This window comes from Tamandua tetradactyla, chromosome 7, assembly GCF_023851605.1.
Source record: "Tamandua tetradactyla isolate mTamTet1 chromosome 7, mTamTet1.pri, whole genome shotgun sequence".
NCBI lineage: Eukaryota > Metazoa > Chordata > Mammalia > Pilosa > Myrmecophagidae > Tamandua > Tamandua tetradactyla.
The window spans coordinates 55,484,251-55,502,310 of NC_135333.1; the positions used below are offsets into that span (position 1 = coordinate 55,484,251).

The window sequence follows — 18,060 nt, forward strand, 5'->3', positions numbered from 1 at the left end:
GCGGCGCGGCTGTGTTCCTGGGGAGAGGGAGAGCCCCGTTCTCGCAGGTGCCGGGGGTGGTGGTGTGCGCACCAGAGGCAACGGTTGATTTCCCCCAAACCGAGTCGAAAATCGTGTCGAGGCAGCAGGCAGCCGCAAGGCGTTGCTCCGAAGGCTGCCGCTCTGTCCACCAGGGCTGGCCCCCAGCTGCCAACCGTCCCCGCCCCCGGTTCTCCACCACCACTCGGGAGGGGCCTGGAGTCTGTCCAGGGCTGAGCCGGGCCTCTCAGTCCGGTAGACACGCGCCTGCTGAGCAGGGGTCGGTGCGGGAGACGAGGAGGGGCAGCGGGAAGCGGAGGTGGGGGGAAGCGGGGGTCACGCGAATGTGATGCCCAGACCTGCGGGCGCGGTGCCCCGTCTGTCTTCTTAAATAACCCTCCTTTTTTTTTTTTTTTTTTTGCGAGTCTTTCCTTCCCTTCGGCGTAATTTTCAATGAGAGTCATGAAGAATAATCATGATGATACTTCCCCCTTTCTTTCTCAAATTAAAAAAGAAGAAGAGGAAGAGGAAGGAAAAAAAAACGCACCCAACTGCGCTACCGTGCGGGTTCCGAAGAAACTCTCAAATAGAGCAGTGTAATTTCTCAGTTGATTTTGATTGACATACTGTCCCTGGGATCATGTGTTAATCCCTTCTTCACTCAAGCCTTTTCATAACTCATTTCTCTCTTGCTAGATGGGGACTCTGATGGTTACCGAGGCAACGGCGATAGCACTAAGCTATTTCCCTCTCCGCAAGGAGACCATTATTCCGCATGCATAGGCCATTTGCAGCAAAGGTCGTCACAAAGTCACCCACAACACGGCACACGTTTATTAAACTTTTATTCTCTTTTTTTGCCCCAACACAGAAACTAGTTTGCACTTGTACGGGGCGGGGGTGGGGGTGGGGCGTGTCGCTGTTCTGCTCCGCACTGGTGATGCCCGCACCCGAGCTCCTGGCTGCACGTGGACCCGCGTCGGCTCGCCAGTCCCGTGGGCCGCCCCCACTACGCCCCCGCGCAGGGACCGCTGCTCTCGCCACAGCCCCCATCTGCCCTTCGGGGTCTTCTCCGACAATGTTCTGGACTTTGAGCGTAGGAAGAGGCGGAGGCGACATCTAAGGGCAGACAACCCCCAGTCTTCTCGGGACCGGCCACCTCTGCTCCGGGCACTTGGTTAACCGAGGCCTCTTCTCTGCTTACCTTCCGAAATTAAGCCACCTTCGGTTTAATCTCGGGGGCCTCCCTCGGCAGCATCCTTTTCTCTTCTCCTTGGGATGTGAGCCCTGGCCGCGGCCCCTCCCCGAGTTGCCTACGCGCGCCTGCTGGAGCCGGAGCGCAGGCCCCTGAGCTCCGCAGAGAGCCATCTGCCTGGAGCGCACGGGGCGGGGGTTCCTTTTCCCAGTTTGACCAGAAACTTGGCCGGCTGGGGGTGGAGTTCCCGCCCTTGCACCATCCCGCAGCGACGTGCCTGCCTCACTTCGCAGCCAGGGACACGTTTCAAAGGAGATCCCTCTTGGGTCACCGCAGTGGCGGCCTGTCGCAGGCACCACGAGCAAGGACCAGGCCGTGCAGGTGGCTCTGCAGACCCCGGTGGGGACCAGAAGCGGGACAGAGACAGGCGTGTGGCGGGGTAAAGGTTGGGGCTCGGCTCCTAGGCCAGCAGGAGGAAGGTACTCCAAAGGGTTCCAAGGGCAAACCTCCCTCCTCCAACCTGGAGCATTGGCGGCTCCGAGGGCCCGACGGGACATTTGCACACCGTGGACCCCATTTCCGCCCCATCCAGAGGGCAGGGGAGTGCTGTGTTCAACCACTGAGATGACATCTCCTGCCCGGTGGGGAATCCATCTAGCCAGAAGAGCCGGCTGGTGGGGTCACCACGGTCTCATGGGCAGCGCTGTTCCCCACGGTCTCATGGGCAGCGCTGTTCCCCACTCAAGGAGCAGGGAGGGCCCTTGGCGCAAAGGAGTTCTGGGGAGGTAATCCTTTCCCCAGAAGTCAGCAGGCTTTTCCTGGCACCTCTCCTTCTGGTCATCCAAAATGCTCCTGCAAGAAACAGAATCTAGAAAAACTAACTGCAGGGAAGCTCGCTTTTCTGCAGGGTTTTCCCGCAGGGGGTGCTTGGGAGGCTGGGTCTAGAGACTCCACAGCGACGGGCGAGGCAAAGGCTGCAGGGGACTGAGCAGAGGCTTTCAAAGGACAGTGGGTGGACATTTAACCCAGCTTTTTAAATGAGAAGGCAAGCGCTGGGGGGAGTTGGAGAGGGGATTTCCTTTGGGCAGATGATGGTTGAGGATTGTAAATGGGACCAGAAGGAAGAGGGAGTTCCTCTTCACCCTCTCCCTGCTGGGAGGGCTCAAAGGGTCCAAGGGGATGTGAAGTTGCTGCCTGTGCTGGGCCATAGATCCAGAGGGTGGTGGAGACTGGGTGTGGGTGAGTCACAGGGCAGAGGCATTTGAGGAGTGGTTGGGGAAAGATCTCACATCTAAGAGGGAAAGGGGTGTGGTCAGCTGTGCCAGCCAACTGGAGGCAAGGTTATGGGTGAGTGGAGGTGAGAATAGTAGTACTCTCCTGGCCCCCTGAAGAGTCTTTACTGGGGTCAGTTGTAGGGGTGACAAGTCAGTGTGGTTGTGCCTTAAGGCCCTGCAGGCCACACAACCCATCACCAAATTGAGTTATCTGGAAGGACCCAAACTGATGCAATTCTATCCTAGGAAAAGGCCATCCGGATTACTGGCAGTTTAAGCATTTGCACTGAAGGTCATAATCTAATGACAAGAGCTACATCCAATTGATAGGAAATCCATTACGAGCATCATCTTCTTGAACAGTCAACAACATCCTATAAGGTGGGTTCATGCCTTTTGACAAGTGAGGCAGTGGGTCCCACCACAGTCATAGCTCTCATTGCTGTTTCTTGGACTTCCTTTTTCCCTTCCAGCAGATCTCAGTGACAGGCTGGAGCATAGCAGCAGAGGTAAGCACATCTGTTTTTATTCATTCATCATACATTCATGCCTTCAATATCGCATCCCCCCTAGTAGGCTCTGTGCTAAGCACCAAGACTACAAAACAGGAAACTCTCTGTCCTCAGGATGCCCACAGGTAGTGTGGGAGAAAGACATGGAGGGAGATAGCGAACCAAACCGATCATTATAGATGCCATGGACGCTGCTTTAAAGGTACCAGCTGAAGGATGTAGGCACCTGGAGGAGAAGTACCTGGGAGGGCCTGCAAATGCTCTGCCAAAGAGGCAACACTCTTGGAGGACATCTCAGGATCTTGCAAAGTGTGGTAGGGGCCAGAGGGGATTGCAGAAACGAGAAGGCATATGCTATGGCATAGGGGTGGAAAAACACATGGAGAGTCCAAAAAACTTCAGAAATGTTTTGGCCCTGATCTTTTGAAGACTTGAGGGGCACATGAGAAAAGGAGGTAAATGCCAGATGGTGGGAGAAACACTTTGGATGTCAAGCCAAGTGGTTTCATCGGGTGGGCATTGACAGTTTAAGTGTCACAGTGGACAGGCACCGAAGTCCAGAAGTAGGCAATGATGCCCCTAGAAAACCACCCTGCAATCGAGTGCCTGTGATGGCAGAAAGGAAAGAGTGCACCCGTTCATGAATATATGGCAGGTATCCACAAACCCTTAGGCTAATTGATGGGCTCTCTATATATCAGCCTAGATAAAGGGCCACTGTGCAGTAAATGCTGATGTTAAGAACATCCTGATAGGGCTTTGTTAACAAGAAGATAAAAGGAGAGCAAGATATGTTTGTTTAGCTGCCTATAGATAAACCCAATAAGTCTTTGTTAACTTTTCATGACTGATGGTCACCACTAACCATGATAAATAATCCTGGTGCAGAGAACTTTATTTCAAGTGCTAGAAATAGGGGCTACATTTTTAGCTCTTTGGAATGAGAAGGAAGTATTTTCTCTGCATATGTCATAGTATATCAGCACCTAATTGTCTCTAAATAATTTTAAACCAACAGCCAAATCTCTGAACCAGGCTGACCCTTGCTACGTTTTCAGGGTGTTGTGTTATGCTGTAATCCTGTGAAACCTGAGCAAGTGAGGAACTGCATTCACAAACAAGTCTTCAAAATATCAGCAGAACCCTGAGAAGTCGTTGTAAATGGCTATCTAGTAACTAGAAAGAAGCAGAAAAAAAAAAGATGTTTTTAAAAACTCTTGCAAAGTATTGGTAAACAATCATGTGCATCTGGGTATGATACTGGTCATTGCAAAATCTCATCCAGAACTGATTGTTGAGTAAGATTTATTTTTGAAAGCTGAAGAGGTGGGTTTTTTCAGTGTTTTTAAAGGATGTCTTGCCTACTGAAGCACTTCATTTCTTTAAATATTTGGAGCCCCAAGTAATCCTGTGTCCTGAAACTATCCTAAATCAAAGCTTCAAAGTATGCTGAGAGTGCATTGAAGGCAGCTGCTTCATAAATCCTGGTGCAAAAAGATCAAATTTTTGTGCTGTTGAAAAAAAAAATTACATTGTTATCCTTAATTCAATCTTTTAAAATAAGGCCATCATTTTTACTAAAATCAGCATTTGAATTTTGCCTTTGCTCAGAAAAGCTAAGGAGGAGGAATGGAGTTTGGCCTGACTACATAATCTTTCCTAACCTCCAGGCTAATCAATTTTGATGAAAGAAGTGATTTAGGTCTCCAAAGATAACCAGATTAGCCACCAATAAATAAATGGAGGTCCTGCGTGAAATGATATTTGAGTTAATAAAATTGAATATTAAAATAATTCTTGTTTAGAAAAATAATTTGCATAAGCCACGGGTTAAATATGTTTTAAACTGCAAAAAGTGTTTTTTTTTTTTTTTTTTTTTTTACATATAACACACATAAGAAAGAGCTATTGTAATTCAGTTCCCTTTTTGGTTCTAAGAGAAAACTCCAGTTTGATCCACTATATGGAGCGGCTTAGTGCTGAAAGCATCAGATCTGACTCTCTAGACTGGGTGGAACCACAAGTTCACAGCCCAAAGGGGCTGGGCTCCACCCTTCCTCCTTCCTAGGCAATAAATAGCATGGAAACCAGGTTATCTGTGTGGCCAACTTTCAGGAAAGACCTTGAAAACAGACAGGGGAGGTGGTGGTGGGGGAACCATAGGGATCACGTGGTGCTTTTCATAACAGTGGGGTTTCACTCTAGGGGTGGCTGAGACTATTGGGGCCAGCCAGCAACTGAAAACTGCGCTGATCCCAGGAGATACTTCCACTGGGGTGTTTTAATAGAAGTCCATTAAAAAGCCTGTGATAGAGTCGGAGGGAGGGAGCCGAGGGAACCGTCTCCACTTACCTTATGCAGAGCCACTGGGAGCTCTATCAGATTAGGTGTGAGAGGGGTAGGGAATTTGGAATGTTGACTTTCATGTTCAGTATTCAGCGGCATTTCTATAGTGCCTTAATATCTTAGTGCTCTATGCCTTGATTAGTGGGTTGGCTTAGGTACAGCATGATAACTGTTTCGATGCCTTTTATTTTTGGCTCAAAGAGCTGGTGCTCTCACCTGAGTATAAACAATCAAGTTACTGAAATTCTAGCAGTGCTCTATACCTTGATTAGTGGGTTGGCTTAGGTACAGCATGATAACTGTTTCGATTCCTTTTATTTTTGGCTCAAAGAGCTGCTGCTCTCACCTGAGTATAAACAATCAAGTTACTGAAATTCTACCACACTCTTTAAACTGTGTGCCACTTTTTCACATAAGGTGCACTGTTTTCCTTTGCCTTCCCACATACTATTTGTCTAATTTCTGACATTTCTCCACTTAATGTGAAAGACCAGCTCTTCTTGTGAAGAAAAAAATCAGACAATGGCAGTGAAGATAAGCAAGTGGCTGTGTTAAGTTTTGTTTGATTTAATGACGCAGCTGTCATCACAGCTGAACTCTGGCTGAGGGGGAAAGGACAGCTCACCTGGACCTTTCCTGACTATTGCTTCAAACCTTTTATTTTTCTTCTGATTTTGAGCACTATTTTTCTTCTGATCTTTGATTAACAACCTAATGGAAATTGCAGGCTTGCAAACTCTTATTAATCAAATTCCTATTTCCAAGTGCATTATAGATGTTAAAAGTTACAGCAATTTGATGTGGCCATTGAATATATACAAATTCAAAGTTGTCAGCTGTATATAATAATTATGCCATGTGTTTTATATAAACATCATTCATATGACTAAATGTACAAACAGAAGCATTATATTTCTCAAACCTAGAGTGGGAAACTGTCAAATATCAGCATTAGCCCTTTCTTTGGGAAAGGAACTGACTAACTGTAAGTTGAAAATCCATCTTCTAAATCCAGCTGGGATTCTGTTGTATTATATTATTCTGTTGTTTGTGACTACTGATAGATGGGGCTAGCTTTGTTTTGGTAGTCTGGTATTGTGTGAAGCTCTCAAGCAGGGTTTGATATTTTGTAATCTGTAAGTAGCTCGTATCTATCTTTTTTTTTTTTTTGAAACAAAGTTTAGCGATGATTTGTACATAGAAACTTTTGAAAAAGATGACTAGCACTCAAGCAATGGAGTAGACTTGGAAAGGGCTTAATTACTGCCTCCATGCTGGAAACTACATGGAAGCAATTCAAATGGCCGCAGTTAGTGTATGTACAGGAACAAGTAGATCCTATTTATGTTTATATTAATGGTTAAATCAATGTAGTAGATATTTCTCACTATTTTTTATGCAAATCACTGACAACTGACCTTTTGTGCATAGGTGTAGACTCCTGGATACAGAAACTCCTTGACACTTTACTTGAAAAGTTTCTAGTAAGTTGTAAATGTCAAGTTCTTTCTGTCCATTTGCCTTCTTCCATTTTACTGGCAATAAAGTAGTATACATGCCTCTATATTGTTTTGCCCAACCCTTGTGATTAAAGCTATATGTTTGTGCAGAGACATTTTAATAAATGTCCTCACTCCATCATCAGCTCCCTCTCACTCCACCCCGGCTACAGTTATTTTGTCAGCTGGAGAAATTTCCCTCTCCTGTTCCTTTTTGTTCTTGCAAGAGTTAAACAAGCTAGGAAATAACTTGAAAACGTAAGGTACAGAGTGGCCCAGATTGCTACTTTTTGATCTTACTTTTATTTCTTTTTTCACTTCAAGCTTATAATTTTCATTAATTTTTAAACCAACATGTACATTTCAAAAATGTTGGGTGAGGGGGTAAGCAGTTTCGAATTGGGTTCTGTTCAAATAGCCATATCCCTGCACCTATTGATTTGACATTGTGACAGATATTGGATAGATTTCAGGTCTCAAAACCTCTTAAACAGAGCTCATTGGTTTATAACTTTTCAAATCTCAAACACAGGATGTTAGAGCTACAAGAGCACATGTATCACACACAACCTCTTTGTTTCAAAGTGAAAGAGCTGGAACTTTTGGTCCTGTAGCTAGTTAAGTAGTCGTGATGTTAATGCTTGTCTCTTGCCTCTCAGGAAGCCTCCTTCCTGACCATATGGGAGACTAGGATCCCACTGAAATACTAAGGAACGCCCGAATTTGTGGATGCTCTAGAACTGTGCTTTGTGATACAGACACTATTAGCTACAAGTGGCTATTTAGGTTTAACTGATTTAAAATGAAATAAAATTAAAAATTCAGATTCTCACATTCAGTGGCCGCATTTCGGGTGCTCAATAGCCACATGTGGCAATGGCTACTGTATTGGACAGAGAATAAGTCATAGAACGTTTCTATCATCACAGAAAGTTCTACTGAGCAGTGCTGGCCTAGAGCCATGCCCAAGCTCCTAGATTGAGTACAGTGATGAAAGAGCACAAATAGTAATGTACTGAACAGATTCTTAAATATATAGTGATATATATTTACGTGGATGTAGTGATACCTCTTCCACAAGGGATGCATCCCTACAACTGAACTAAATCTCTCATTTTAAGTGTGAATTAGGTTTTCTTACTTAGTTCATCCTATACATTGACTACACAAAGACCTGAGGTTGTTCAGGAATGGAACAATCAGTGACTACAGGCCTGCTAAGTGTAGTGGAAGGCTAATTAGAGCCTTTTCTCTCTGATTTGCTATTCCAGATAGTAAATCTCAGAGGTCGTTCAGCATAATAACTAGTAAGTGCTAATGCCAAATTAACTACTTGTTGCTGCATAAAACAGTGGTTGTGAAGTCCTCCTAATGGATACACTTCTTAGACCTGGGACTGTGTCATATTTAGCTCTCTACTTCCATTTTTGTCTACCATACAGAGGTGTTAAATTGAGCTAGATTGAATGCTTGGGAGAAAAAGTGTGCTGGGAGGAAAACTCTTCTCTCCTGATGATCCTCTGTGCCAAATAATCAAGTCATTTCATGATTAAAAACTGCCTTGTGAATGTCTTGTCCAACTTTTACTTGATTGTAATATCAAGATCACTCTTTGGATGGGATGTTGAAACCCAGAATATGAGGCTTGTAGAAAATCTAGAATTCATAGAAGTACTGATAAATTACTGAAAGAGCAAAAAACTACATATCAATGAATTAAGAAAAAAAAAAGGTCACAATAGATATGATAGTACAATTGAGGACTTTTCACATGTTCAATGCTTTACATACAACCCCATTTAAATTTCACAACTATCCACAGCAATGTTCTTATTTTCCTTTTTCAGAGAAGGAACCTGAGATTTAGAGGTCTAACATAATTTATTTAAGTTCATTCAGCAGTTGTGTGCAGAGCCTGGCTTCAAATCCAAGCTCTGAATCCCAAAACTGTGTTCTTCAACCCTACCATGTTATCTACACTCCTTAAAATTCAGTTAGAGGTGTAATACAACTTGAAAGGAAGATGGACAGACAGAAATATCAATTTAATGAATGAAGCTCATCAAAAACATGGTAAGCATCTTCCCCAGAGCTTATGTCTGCCAACTCAGTTTTTAAGAATTGATGAAAATATGGTGAGCCAAAAATCATCCATTGATCATACTTTAAGCAGTATTTGATTTGGAGCATAATTTCTAGACCTGTGCTGGAAAGCATAGGCACAGTGCTTCCATGGTCCAAGTACCTGCCACGTTATCCTGAAGGATGTATGCCTCCCTCAAAGAATTTCAAGGTCAAGTTTTTCAAGCTCCATATTGCATTCCCCTCCCTCTCTTCCTGCCAAACAAAGCAAAACAGAGCAAGTCCATCTTCACCTATGGGCCCGTTTTCATTTGAGTCTATAGAAGAGAGCAGCATTCCAGACAGTGTGTCTGTGCAGCTTAAGGAAGGTTGCATTCTCCACCAACCCTTCTTGGAAGACCTGGCCACAGCTGGCCTCACTACTCCTTCAAAGTAAAAAAAAAAAAAATTTCCTTTTTTTTTTCTTTTTCAAACTCTACAGTTGTTTATTGTCTCTCTCACCCCCTTACCTTACTTCCTTGGTGAAAATGTACATCATTGTTTCTTTAAGCAATATTCTCCTCAGGCTCTTAGCATGACTTGGAATATCAAAAATTCAATGTACATATGTGTCATTAGAAATACATTTCAGTAGATCGACTTTATCTTCCTAGAGAGGCTCAATCTTTTGTTTTTACTCAGTTTCAGATCTAAAAACTCTTCCTGAAAAGGTTATAATTTTAGAAACTTCCTTTTTTCATAAATTTTTTTATTGCAGAAAATATCAAATGGAAAAATACCTAAAACATATAATTTTAACAAAAAGTTATAAAGTGAAAACATGTCCATTCCCCCAGAAGATCATGGGTACGTTATGATCTAACTGTACCTTAGTAGCAGCTCCTGGCCTTGCTTCTCTCTTGTCCTTCAAGAGAGGAGAGGGAGAGCTCTCTCCTTTCTCCCCACAGATATAAAAACCATCCTTACTGCTCACCTTGATCATTTCCTTGCTTTGCTACTTTGTATACAACTCTAAATAATATATTGTAGCTTTGTCTCTTTTTGAAGTTTATATACAAGGAATCATACTATATGTATTCTTATGTCTTTTATTTTACAGCATTTTGCAATAAGATTCTCCTTATTCTCGCTGACCTAGAGATGAAAATTTGAAACTGGAGTTAGAAATGACCACCTTTCCAGGAACTTCTGGTTTGTATCCACTTTTGAGGGGTGCATTGCCTTTTAAATGTATTACCTGTTACAGCTCTCCAACACAGGGTACAGGTTGTCTCATTGCATCACTGTATCCCCACAGTGCATGTGTCTTGCTCAGAGAGATGTAGTGAAGATTTGTTGGAAAAATGTAGATATGGTTACATGCAGGAAAATCTGGGTCTAAGATTTGTTTTGTGATTGTTTTGAGTGGCCATGTCAAAATCAATAGAATGAAGGAAAGATGAGGAACTGGTTATCTATAAATCTGGTCATAAAGAATTCATTGTTTATGTTTAGCTAGCATTCCAAACAATTTAATAAGAAGAAAGAATCAGAATATAACCTGATAATATTTTTGGTATATTTGAACTTCCTCTGATAGGCACTTCAATAATTCTGTGTGAGCTAACTAGAACCAACTCACATCTTTTCTTAAACCCATTTAACTTGGCAATAGGTACCTCATCAAGGACGAGAACAGTTTTCAGGCTTGTGTTGTTTTACTGAAGACAGTCCCATTCTAAACATTTCATTAATTAACAACAAGACCAATTCCCCTCCCCCCAACCCAAACTCACAAAACTTCAAAAGGTCACCAAAACACTGACTAGGTTCCAAGGGTATAGTAGGAAATTATTGCTTAGGTCTAAGAACATACTTAAAATATCCTTCTATTCTGAAAGCCCAACACTTTTAAATCTTGCAGACTTTATAGCTATACATTTTCATGTCATGTAATATCCACTATATTCGTTCTCAGAATGGTTCAAGAATTGCTAGGCTTCTAGTTATTTTGTAAAAATAAACTTTTCAAAGCATAAAGCTCTGCCAACATTAAAAACCATTTGCAGTGGCTTAAGTATGAAAAAATAAGAAAAGGACAACTTTGGAGCATTCATAGAGTTTGACAAGATACATTTGATTACATAGCACATTAGGGGAAAGACCATATTATCATGAAGAAAGAGAAATTACTAGAGGACCTCAGAAATCAGATGATTGGAAAATCTGAACTTGGATCTAACGTGTCTGCCATCTTCACGAAAAATTCCTAGCAAATGTTGAATAAACAGATGAAAGTATTTAAAACTGCTCTTATACAAACCAGTTAAAAACTGAGTTGTCCAGGATGGTATCTAGCCATTGTTTTAATAATTCACAGGTAAACTGAATGCATATGTTTAAATAAAATTAAGAGTAAACTGTTCAGCTGTCTTCCTAAATATCTAATTACATGTCATTTACTGGCCTGCACACATGGATTAGTAGTTACTTTATACTTTTTAAGCTACAACTAATCCAAGATTCTCAAATAAATAGCTTCCTAACAGAATGACTGATACTATTGTGCAGAGACGTTATTCAGAACATTATCTATTTCATTCTGCAGTCAAGGTACCTCATCTACTTTTAGACTTAAACTTCTAAAGAAAACTGCTATGATTTAAAGAGATTGGCATAAAACTACTTGAATTGAAAACTTAGCCAGTGTGCCTTCAGTGAACTTCATTCATTAGCATTCTTACTGGCAAGGTTTCCATATCTCAGTGTTCATTTTATACTTTAATTTGGTTAGTAGGTCTTTTGTTTAATCGTCCTATTGAAAAGAGAACAAAGGTGGTTTTAGGTGATGCAGTAGAGCAATGCACTATATTTTATCTCTGAAAAAGCCTGACAAAGTCAGAAGATTCTGAAACCTTGATTTTCTTCAGGACAGACATTTGGACCATAAATCAGTCAGAGGATAAAGATCCTCACTGTACTTAGCTGCAGACACCTCCAGAAGAGAAACACATTGCCAGCCACAGAAATGATGCTTGGCGAGCTAACATGGCTCTAAAGGCAGATTTATCTCATGGGAAGGGCTTCTCAGTTTCCTGTGAGTGAGGGTGTGTCTGTTTCTTAAATATCATCTCCTCCAATAAAATTGCTAGCAGGGACAGTTTTGCCTTTTCTGTGACAACTTCTCTTGCTAAAGTATTGATATTAAATGAACTGATAGTACTGAAATAAATTAAAATGGTTCATGATTTTACTTACAAGTGAAAAACATCCCTTCAAAGGGAAATACTTGTCATTCCTTTCTCTGGATTATGGTAGTTTCTCAAATTCCTGCTACTTCTTGGGATCTCAAGTCAAAATCCATGTTTCTCCTGATTAAGTCAGTTTCCCAATTTATCCTCCCTCTCCCCTCTTGTCCAAAATAGGCTTTTCCCCCCTATTTCCTTACTTCATTAAGGAAAGTAAATTAATCTCCATATTCTTTGTAATGTCAGTAATATTTATACATTGCTTTTTCTTCAGTATTACTTCATGAAGATTGATTATGCTCAACTTTGTAACTTTTCATTGTATACAGACGTTTTATGTTCCAGCCCACATTTTTTTTTTTTTCTGCAGTTTCTTGAACTTCCTTTGATTGGTGTCCTGGACAGTCATCCACAAGAGATCTAGACCACCAGTTCATTTCAGACAGGCTACTGAACAGTCATAAGACGGTAACAACTTTTGGTCTCTAGTGACCTGGACTGGATCCAACTCACTGACCTAGAGGTGAAAGGCTCTGTATTCCATTACTAATCCCTTGAGCTATCCAGCCCCTGAAAATGATTCTTTGGTTTTATTATTGCAGAGACCATTTATAAAATCATGAACTGGATTTAGGAAAGCAACCATGAAATAGCAAGGGACAACAAACTGATTGAAATTCCTTAAATGTAGTATGGGCTGAAGTCTTTCAGACAGTTGGATTGGGGGAAAAGTTATATATAGGCACCTCCATTCCTATTGCAGTAGCATGTCCTGCTCACTTAAACGTGGCTTTACATCCATTGACCATGCCTCAAGGAACTAAATCCTAAATAAAGAAAATGGAAAAGCAAACTATGAAACAGCCAATAATCTTTATTTTGCACTTCCCCCACCCTCATCCCTCTCCAAAGAGCACTAAAGGGCATATCTGTGCATGTGAAAATATTGTTTAAAGTATTTAGAATGATCTCAAATTAATAAAACAAAGAACATCTCAACATATATATGCTTTGTTTCTTTGCAGGAATAGAAAAAGTTTGGCCTCTGGAACAAGAAGGGCAATGTAATACTGCACACTTAGAAGGTCTAGTCCATTGCCACTGATTTGCAATTTAACATTCTTGGTAGAAAACCTCATTTCTCTAACCACATAATATGTTTTAAAATATAATGAATTCATACATGAATATCAATTTACTTTGCATTAAAAAAAATCACAATTTCCATGAATAGATCTGTACTAGATTCAAAGCATTCAAGATATCCATCATGCTGGCCCAACTGGGATTATGTCAAAATCAAGTAAGAGTTCATATTTATTCCAAAATTGCTAAAATATGCTAATAAAGTTAAATTTGATGCTTTACATTAAAAATAAAATATTTGGTTTACCTCTCAGACATCTATAACATATAATAAATAGTGGGCAGTATAGTAATATAATAAAGTTTTGTGATACCCTGAAATTTGATGTTTTCTTAAAAAAATCATATTATACTTCATTTTAGCCTTAAATCACAATATCAATGAAAAACTTTGCAGAAATAAAACAATATAAACACAAAATGCTACAGTATATGTTTTTTTACTTTCATAGAATCTACATGTCCTTTTAATAAAAGTAAGCTAAAGAAATTTACAGAGACAAAATAGATAACAATTTCAAATCATAAACTATCAATTTAAATTGCCCAGTTTCCCTTCCAACTGCTAGGGTCTTTTTTCCAAATGTTTTGGGCACCACACAGGTTCAACTGCAGGTAAATTGCTTTGTACTATGGCTCTTTTTTTCTAGCCTTCTTTGCTTTATGTACAGCAATCATTATAGACATGGCTGAAATCACAGTGGATTTCAGAGAAAGCCAGAATCAAGCATGATAAAAATTTAAAAAATAACTGCTTCATAAATATTTATTATTTACATTAGGGGAAATCCTTTAGTATGAAGAATTTTTATACAAGTTGATGAAATGTACAAGCAGTGAGGAGAGACTCCAGCAGTTTCAAGAAGGGCAAAATTAGAATGCGACGAAGATATAAAATATGTTGTAGTAAACAAAAATAATTTGCACCAAAGTAAACAGGACATGATAGAAACCTTTTTCTTAAAAAATATAAGGTATTTCACAAAAACCTGAACATTTTTCATGTTAGTACTAAAAATGAGGGGGCGGGGAAAGGGGTAAAGCTTCATATGTTCTCATCTCAAAAATATTTACCAATACCCCAACTGGAGTTTTTTTGTATTATTATGATTCTCTTACTACAGAGGGAAAGAGGTTGAAAACTGTGTACAAGTTAATGATATCGTCCTTAAATTACAGTCAAGGCAGTTTATACATTATCTTCTCATCTAATACCTTAATGAAAAGGCCCTGAAGAGAATAAAGAAAATCAAAAAGGAAGATGTCTGATTTTTTTTTATTAATACTTGTCACTGGCAATAGGAAAATGGAGGCGTGGCTGTCCTTATGCCATGCCTGCATGTGAGTTTCTCTTGAATCACACTGCCATGGAGCCCACAGGGGCCAGTCTGTTCTGGAAGGGAAATATCCAGAGTGGACGGCGTATTCTTGTCCTTGATCTTCCAAGGTTCATTATCTGTAAGAATTTGGTGGTAGATGTAATGGCAGAATTGCACCGACTCCCATCCAGAGCCGTAAGGACAGAAGCCTGGCCTGCTGCTGCGGCTCACACCGTGTGCAGACTCAGTGTGCCCGGTGCTTTCTCTTTTTGTGCTTTTTATCCTTCTTCTTATTGGCACACTTGGGACAGAACCACTGCATTTCTTCTGGGGGTGCAGCCATTATTCCAACACAGGGCCTAAATATTGAAGGAAAAAAAATACTTCAGAGAAACAAGCTATCTATATATACTTTTACTATGTTTTAAAGAAATTTTTGAAGTCTAAGTATATTACCAGAAATCAAAGCCAAACAGCTCTACTTTATGTAGCACTATTGTTGGGCATGGTGGATTATCAGTTAACATAATGTCCCTTTTTCGTAAGGCCTACTGGAAAAATTAGTCATTTCATTCATCCTTCAGCCAGGAATACAATAATTCTTTTGAGCATCTATTTTGTTTTTATCATATAGATATTATATATCATGTAACTAAACGGATTCCTATCATTTTGTATCTGATAAAATGGGAAGATAATTGATAAATTTTGATGGAGTTTCTTCAGTTTTGGGGAGCTGGTTAGAGGTTTAAAAAATAGAGGGATTTTTATTTCTGCGGTTGTACCATGTCTATAAAGGGGTCACTTCTTAACGTTACTGTCAAGTGCTATAGCTCTTACGTTACTGGAAAGAGAGGAAAAGGAAAGTGCTATATTTCTTCTCATTGTTTTCTTTTTATAAGAAGGATAGATCAACTATGCAAAATATTTGGAATTTAGGCTCAAGGACAGTCCAAACACTGTTGCTTTTTGCATTAATTACATTTTACTTAGGATTATTTTCTTTAGATACTTTTAAAAAGCAAGTGTTATGTCAGTAGGGAAACAGCTCAGAGATTTTATTCTGTGTACTGTTCTTAGAGTAGTGGTTGAACTGGGAGAGGTTCCAGGATAGCCCAGAGTCCCTAATCTAATCTGTGAATTTACTCTCTCAGAGGGTCATCACATGGAGTTGCTGTTATGTTGCGTTGCCATTTCCTGTGCCCAGGGGGCCCTGACCGCCATGTGGCAATATCCATTGTATGTACCTGGCAGGCTCCACTGGCATGCAGTGATGTCCACTGTGTGTCAGGGGAACCCCGAATGCCAGGCAGCAATGTTCACTGTGTGTGCATGGGGGACCCGACTCCCATCCAGCAATGCTTGGGCCCTAACCACTATGAGGTGATGCCCAAAGCATGTGCCCAGGGTGGCAATGTCCATTGCATGTGCCAGGGGCCCTGGCCACTTACCAGTGGTACCAGTCATCACAGTCATCACAACCAATCATTGGGCTTCCATCGTCAGGTTTGTTACATCCAGGACAGATCCAGATCTGATTACCCCACTCGTCTCTGATCTGATGTTTTTAGAAGAGGAAGAAGCAAAAACAGAGATGGAATGGAGAAAAAGAATCAAAAAGAGGGCAGGATAAGATTCATTATTTTACTGTAACTCTAATAAACACACAAGACAAAAAAATTAAAAATAGTAGATTAACAATTTACTAAAGCCGTGATCATGGTCTTCCCTGTACTGGGACGGCATGAAAAAAGAAAAATAGCTATAAAGTGCTTGGTGACAGACATTTCTAATGAATCCTGATATTCTAAACTGCCTTTTGTAAGTCATAAAAACAAAAGTTTATAATAATTTCTGTGAACAATATTACCTATAGCCCCCATCACAGTATCTAAAAAAGGTACTGTAAACACATAAATCCTTAATTATTAAGGTCTTAATGGCAGTAACAGTTGACATTTTTGAAAGCTATAGAGCTTAACCATACGTAGTTTCCTCAATCACAGTCATTGGCATGGAATTAATATATACAGCCAAATGTGCAAGTATCACCTTATTACTTATTAGCTAAAACCTTCTTCTGAACTAGCTGATAAGATCAAGGATATAAAAGAGTTGTTACTAAGTAACTTTCCATTCCCTTTATGACATTTTCAGTAAAGTACAATCACCTAAAGGGCAAATGAAACAAGGGGCTCAGGTGGCAAAAACAGCTATACATTTAAACATTATTTTGCTACAAATGTAATATGTTCTGCAGTTTATTTTACTTAAGTTAGCAGTTCGAAATAGGAAGCATCTCCAATTGTACCACTTCCTCAAATTCCATATTAACAGAACAATTGGGAAGAAGCAATTCCATGATAGACATTCAGAAACAGAAACCACCAGAAGCTGAGACTTCAAAAGCTTTTACAATACAAGTGTATCATTTCATTCTGTTTATTTTTCAAGGTTATAGTCTCTTCCTATACTTTCAAATATCACACTGACTAGATGATGCAAAAAAGGAAATGGCTTTGTATGTGAGGGGTGTGTTGGGGATGTATATATTTTTCATTGTATCGATGTCTTTGTTTCAAGGCCTATCATTTTGAAAAGTCTCCACAAAGGCAAGCCATATTGATATGGAAGCCTCTTAAAGAAATCTGTGGGCAGCTACAACTCTGACTTACTCCCGCTGTAATTCTGAGAGAAAAAGAAACATAGGGAAAGAATCACCAGTCGCCATGTGCCAGTTGTTTGGGGGCTGAGACTGGCCCAGCATCCTTGCCCTCAGGCTACTGTGCACGGTCAGTTCTGCTGCTGACTGACCTCTCTTGAAGTCGGAAGGCAGTGCCTCTGTGTGCTGCATGAGAAATTTGCTATTATATCCATCATAGCTAACACTCACCACGTCACAGCTTACTAAGCTCTTTTAAACGTCCTACTTTAATTATCACAAAACACCCTTTGCATAGGTTAAGAATGGGGAAGCTGGAGCACACAGAATTTAAATGGTATTTCTGAAGCCACACTCTAGGCAGTGAAAGAATCAGCATTCTTGCTCCAAAGTCATCCCACATTTTCTCCTCTGTGCACAAAGTGTCTCTTTGGGAGAAAGAAGGGTTTTTTATCCACACTGTCTATTCACCTCTGATACTTCTGCAGGGATTCTGCTCCAAATCCACTGGGGAATCAGAACGCTAGAGCGAAGACAGACATACCATGGAGACCATTTGGTCTGACACCATCCCTTAAGTACAGATGAAGAAATGGAAGTTCAGGAGGTTAAGTATAAAAATCTTCCCTGATCAACCCATCTTTTGGGTTGAGGAAATGGGGTGGTATTTCCTCAGTTAAACAGCTAGAGCAACTGGTCTTAGATACACTATTTTTGTCTTGAATTACTAATTTAATATTTTTTCTGTTCATTTTTCATGTCTTTATATTCTCTCTCAAT

The 18,060-nt window shown here is 40.6% G+C and overlaps 1 protein-coding gene and 1 long non-coding RNA gene across 5 annotated transcripts in view; one reads left to right on the plus strand and one right to left on the minus strand.

The window, feature by feature from the left end:
• Positions 1 to 901: 901 nt before the first annotated feature.
• LOC143691247 (uncharacterized) lies at positions 902 to 17,884 on the plus strand. 4 transcript variants are annotated; one of them, XR_013179417.1, is made up of 7 exons: positions 902 to 1,998; positions 2,734 to 2,868; positions 2,964 to 2,996; positions 10,026 to 10,117; positions 12,524 to 12,676; positions 13,179 to 13,456; positions 17,769 to 17,884. It is a non-coding gene; the product is annotated as an uncharacterized LOC143691247 (long non-coding RNA). The 4 variants fall into 4 exon arrangements; XR_013179419.1 differs by lacking the exons at positions 13,179 to 13,456; positions 17,769 to 17,884 and having other exon boundaries at positions 2,961 to 2,996; positions 12,524 to 13,096; XR_013179418.1 differs by lacking the exons at positions 13,179 to 13,456; positions 17,769 to 17,884 and having other exon boundaries at positions 902 to 1,652; positions 12,524 to 13,094.
• Positions 13,008 to 18,060, minus strand: part of TAF3 (TATA-box binding protein associated factor 3) — a 254,581-nt gene continuing 249,528 nt past the window's right edge. The window contains exons 6-7 of the mRNA XM_077169457.1: positions 16,070 to 16,176; positions 13,008 to 14,977 (exon numbers count right to left, since the gene is read on the minus strand). Of these exons, the coding sequence (XP_077025572.1) occupies positions 14,863 to 14,977; positions 16,070 to 16,176 (222 nt within the window). The 3' untranslated portion in view covers positions 13,008 to 14,862. The remainder of the gene's footprint in view (positions 14,978 to 16,069; positions 16,177 to 18,060) is intronic.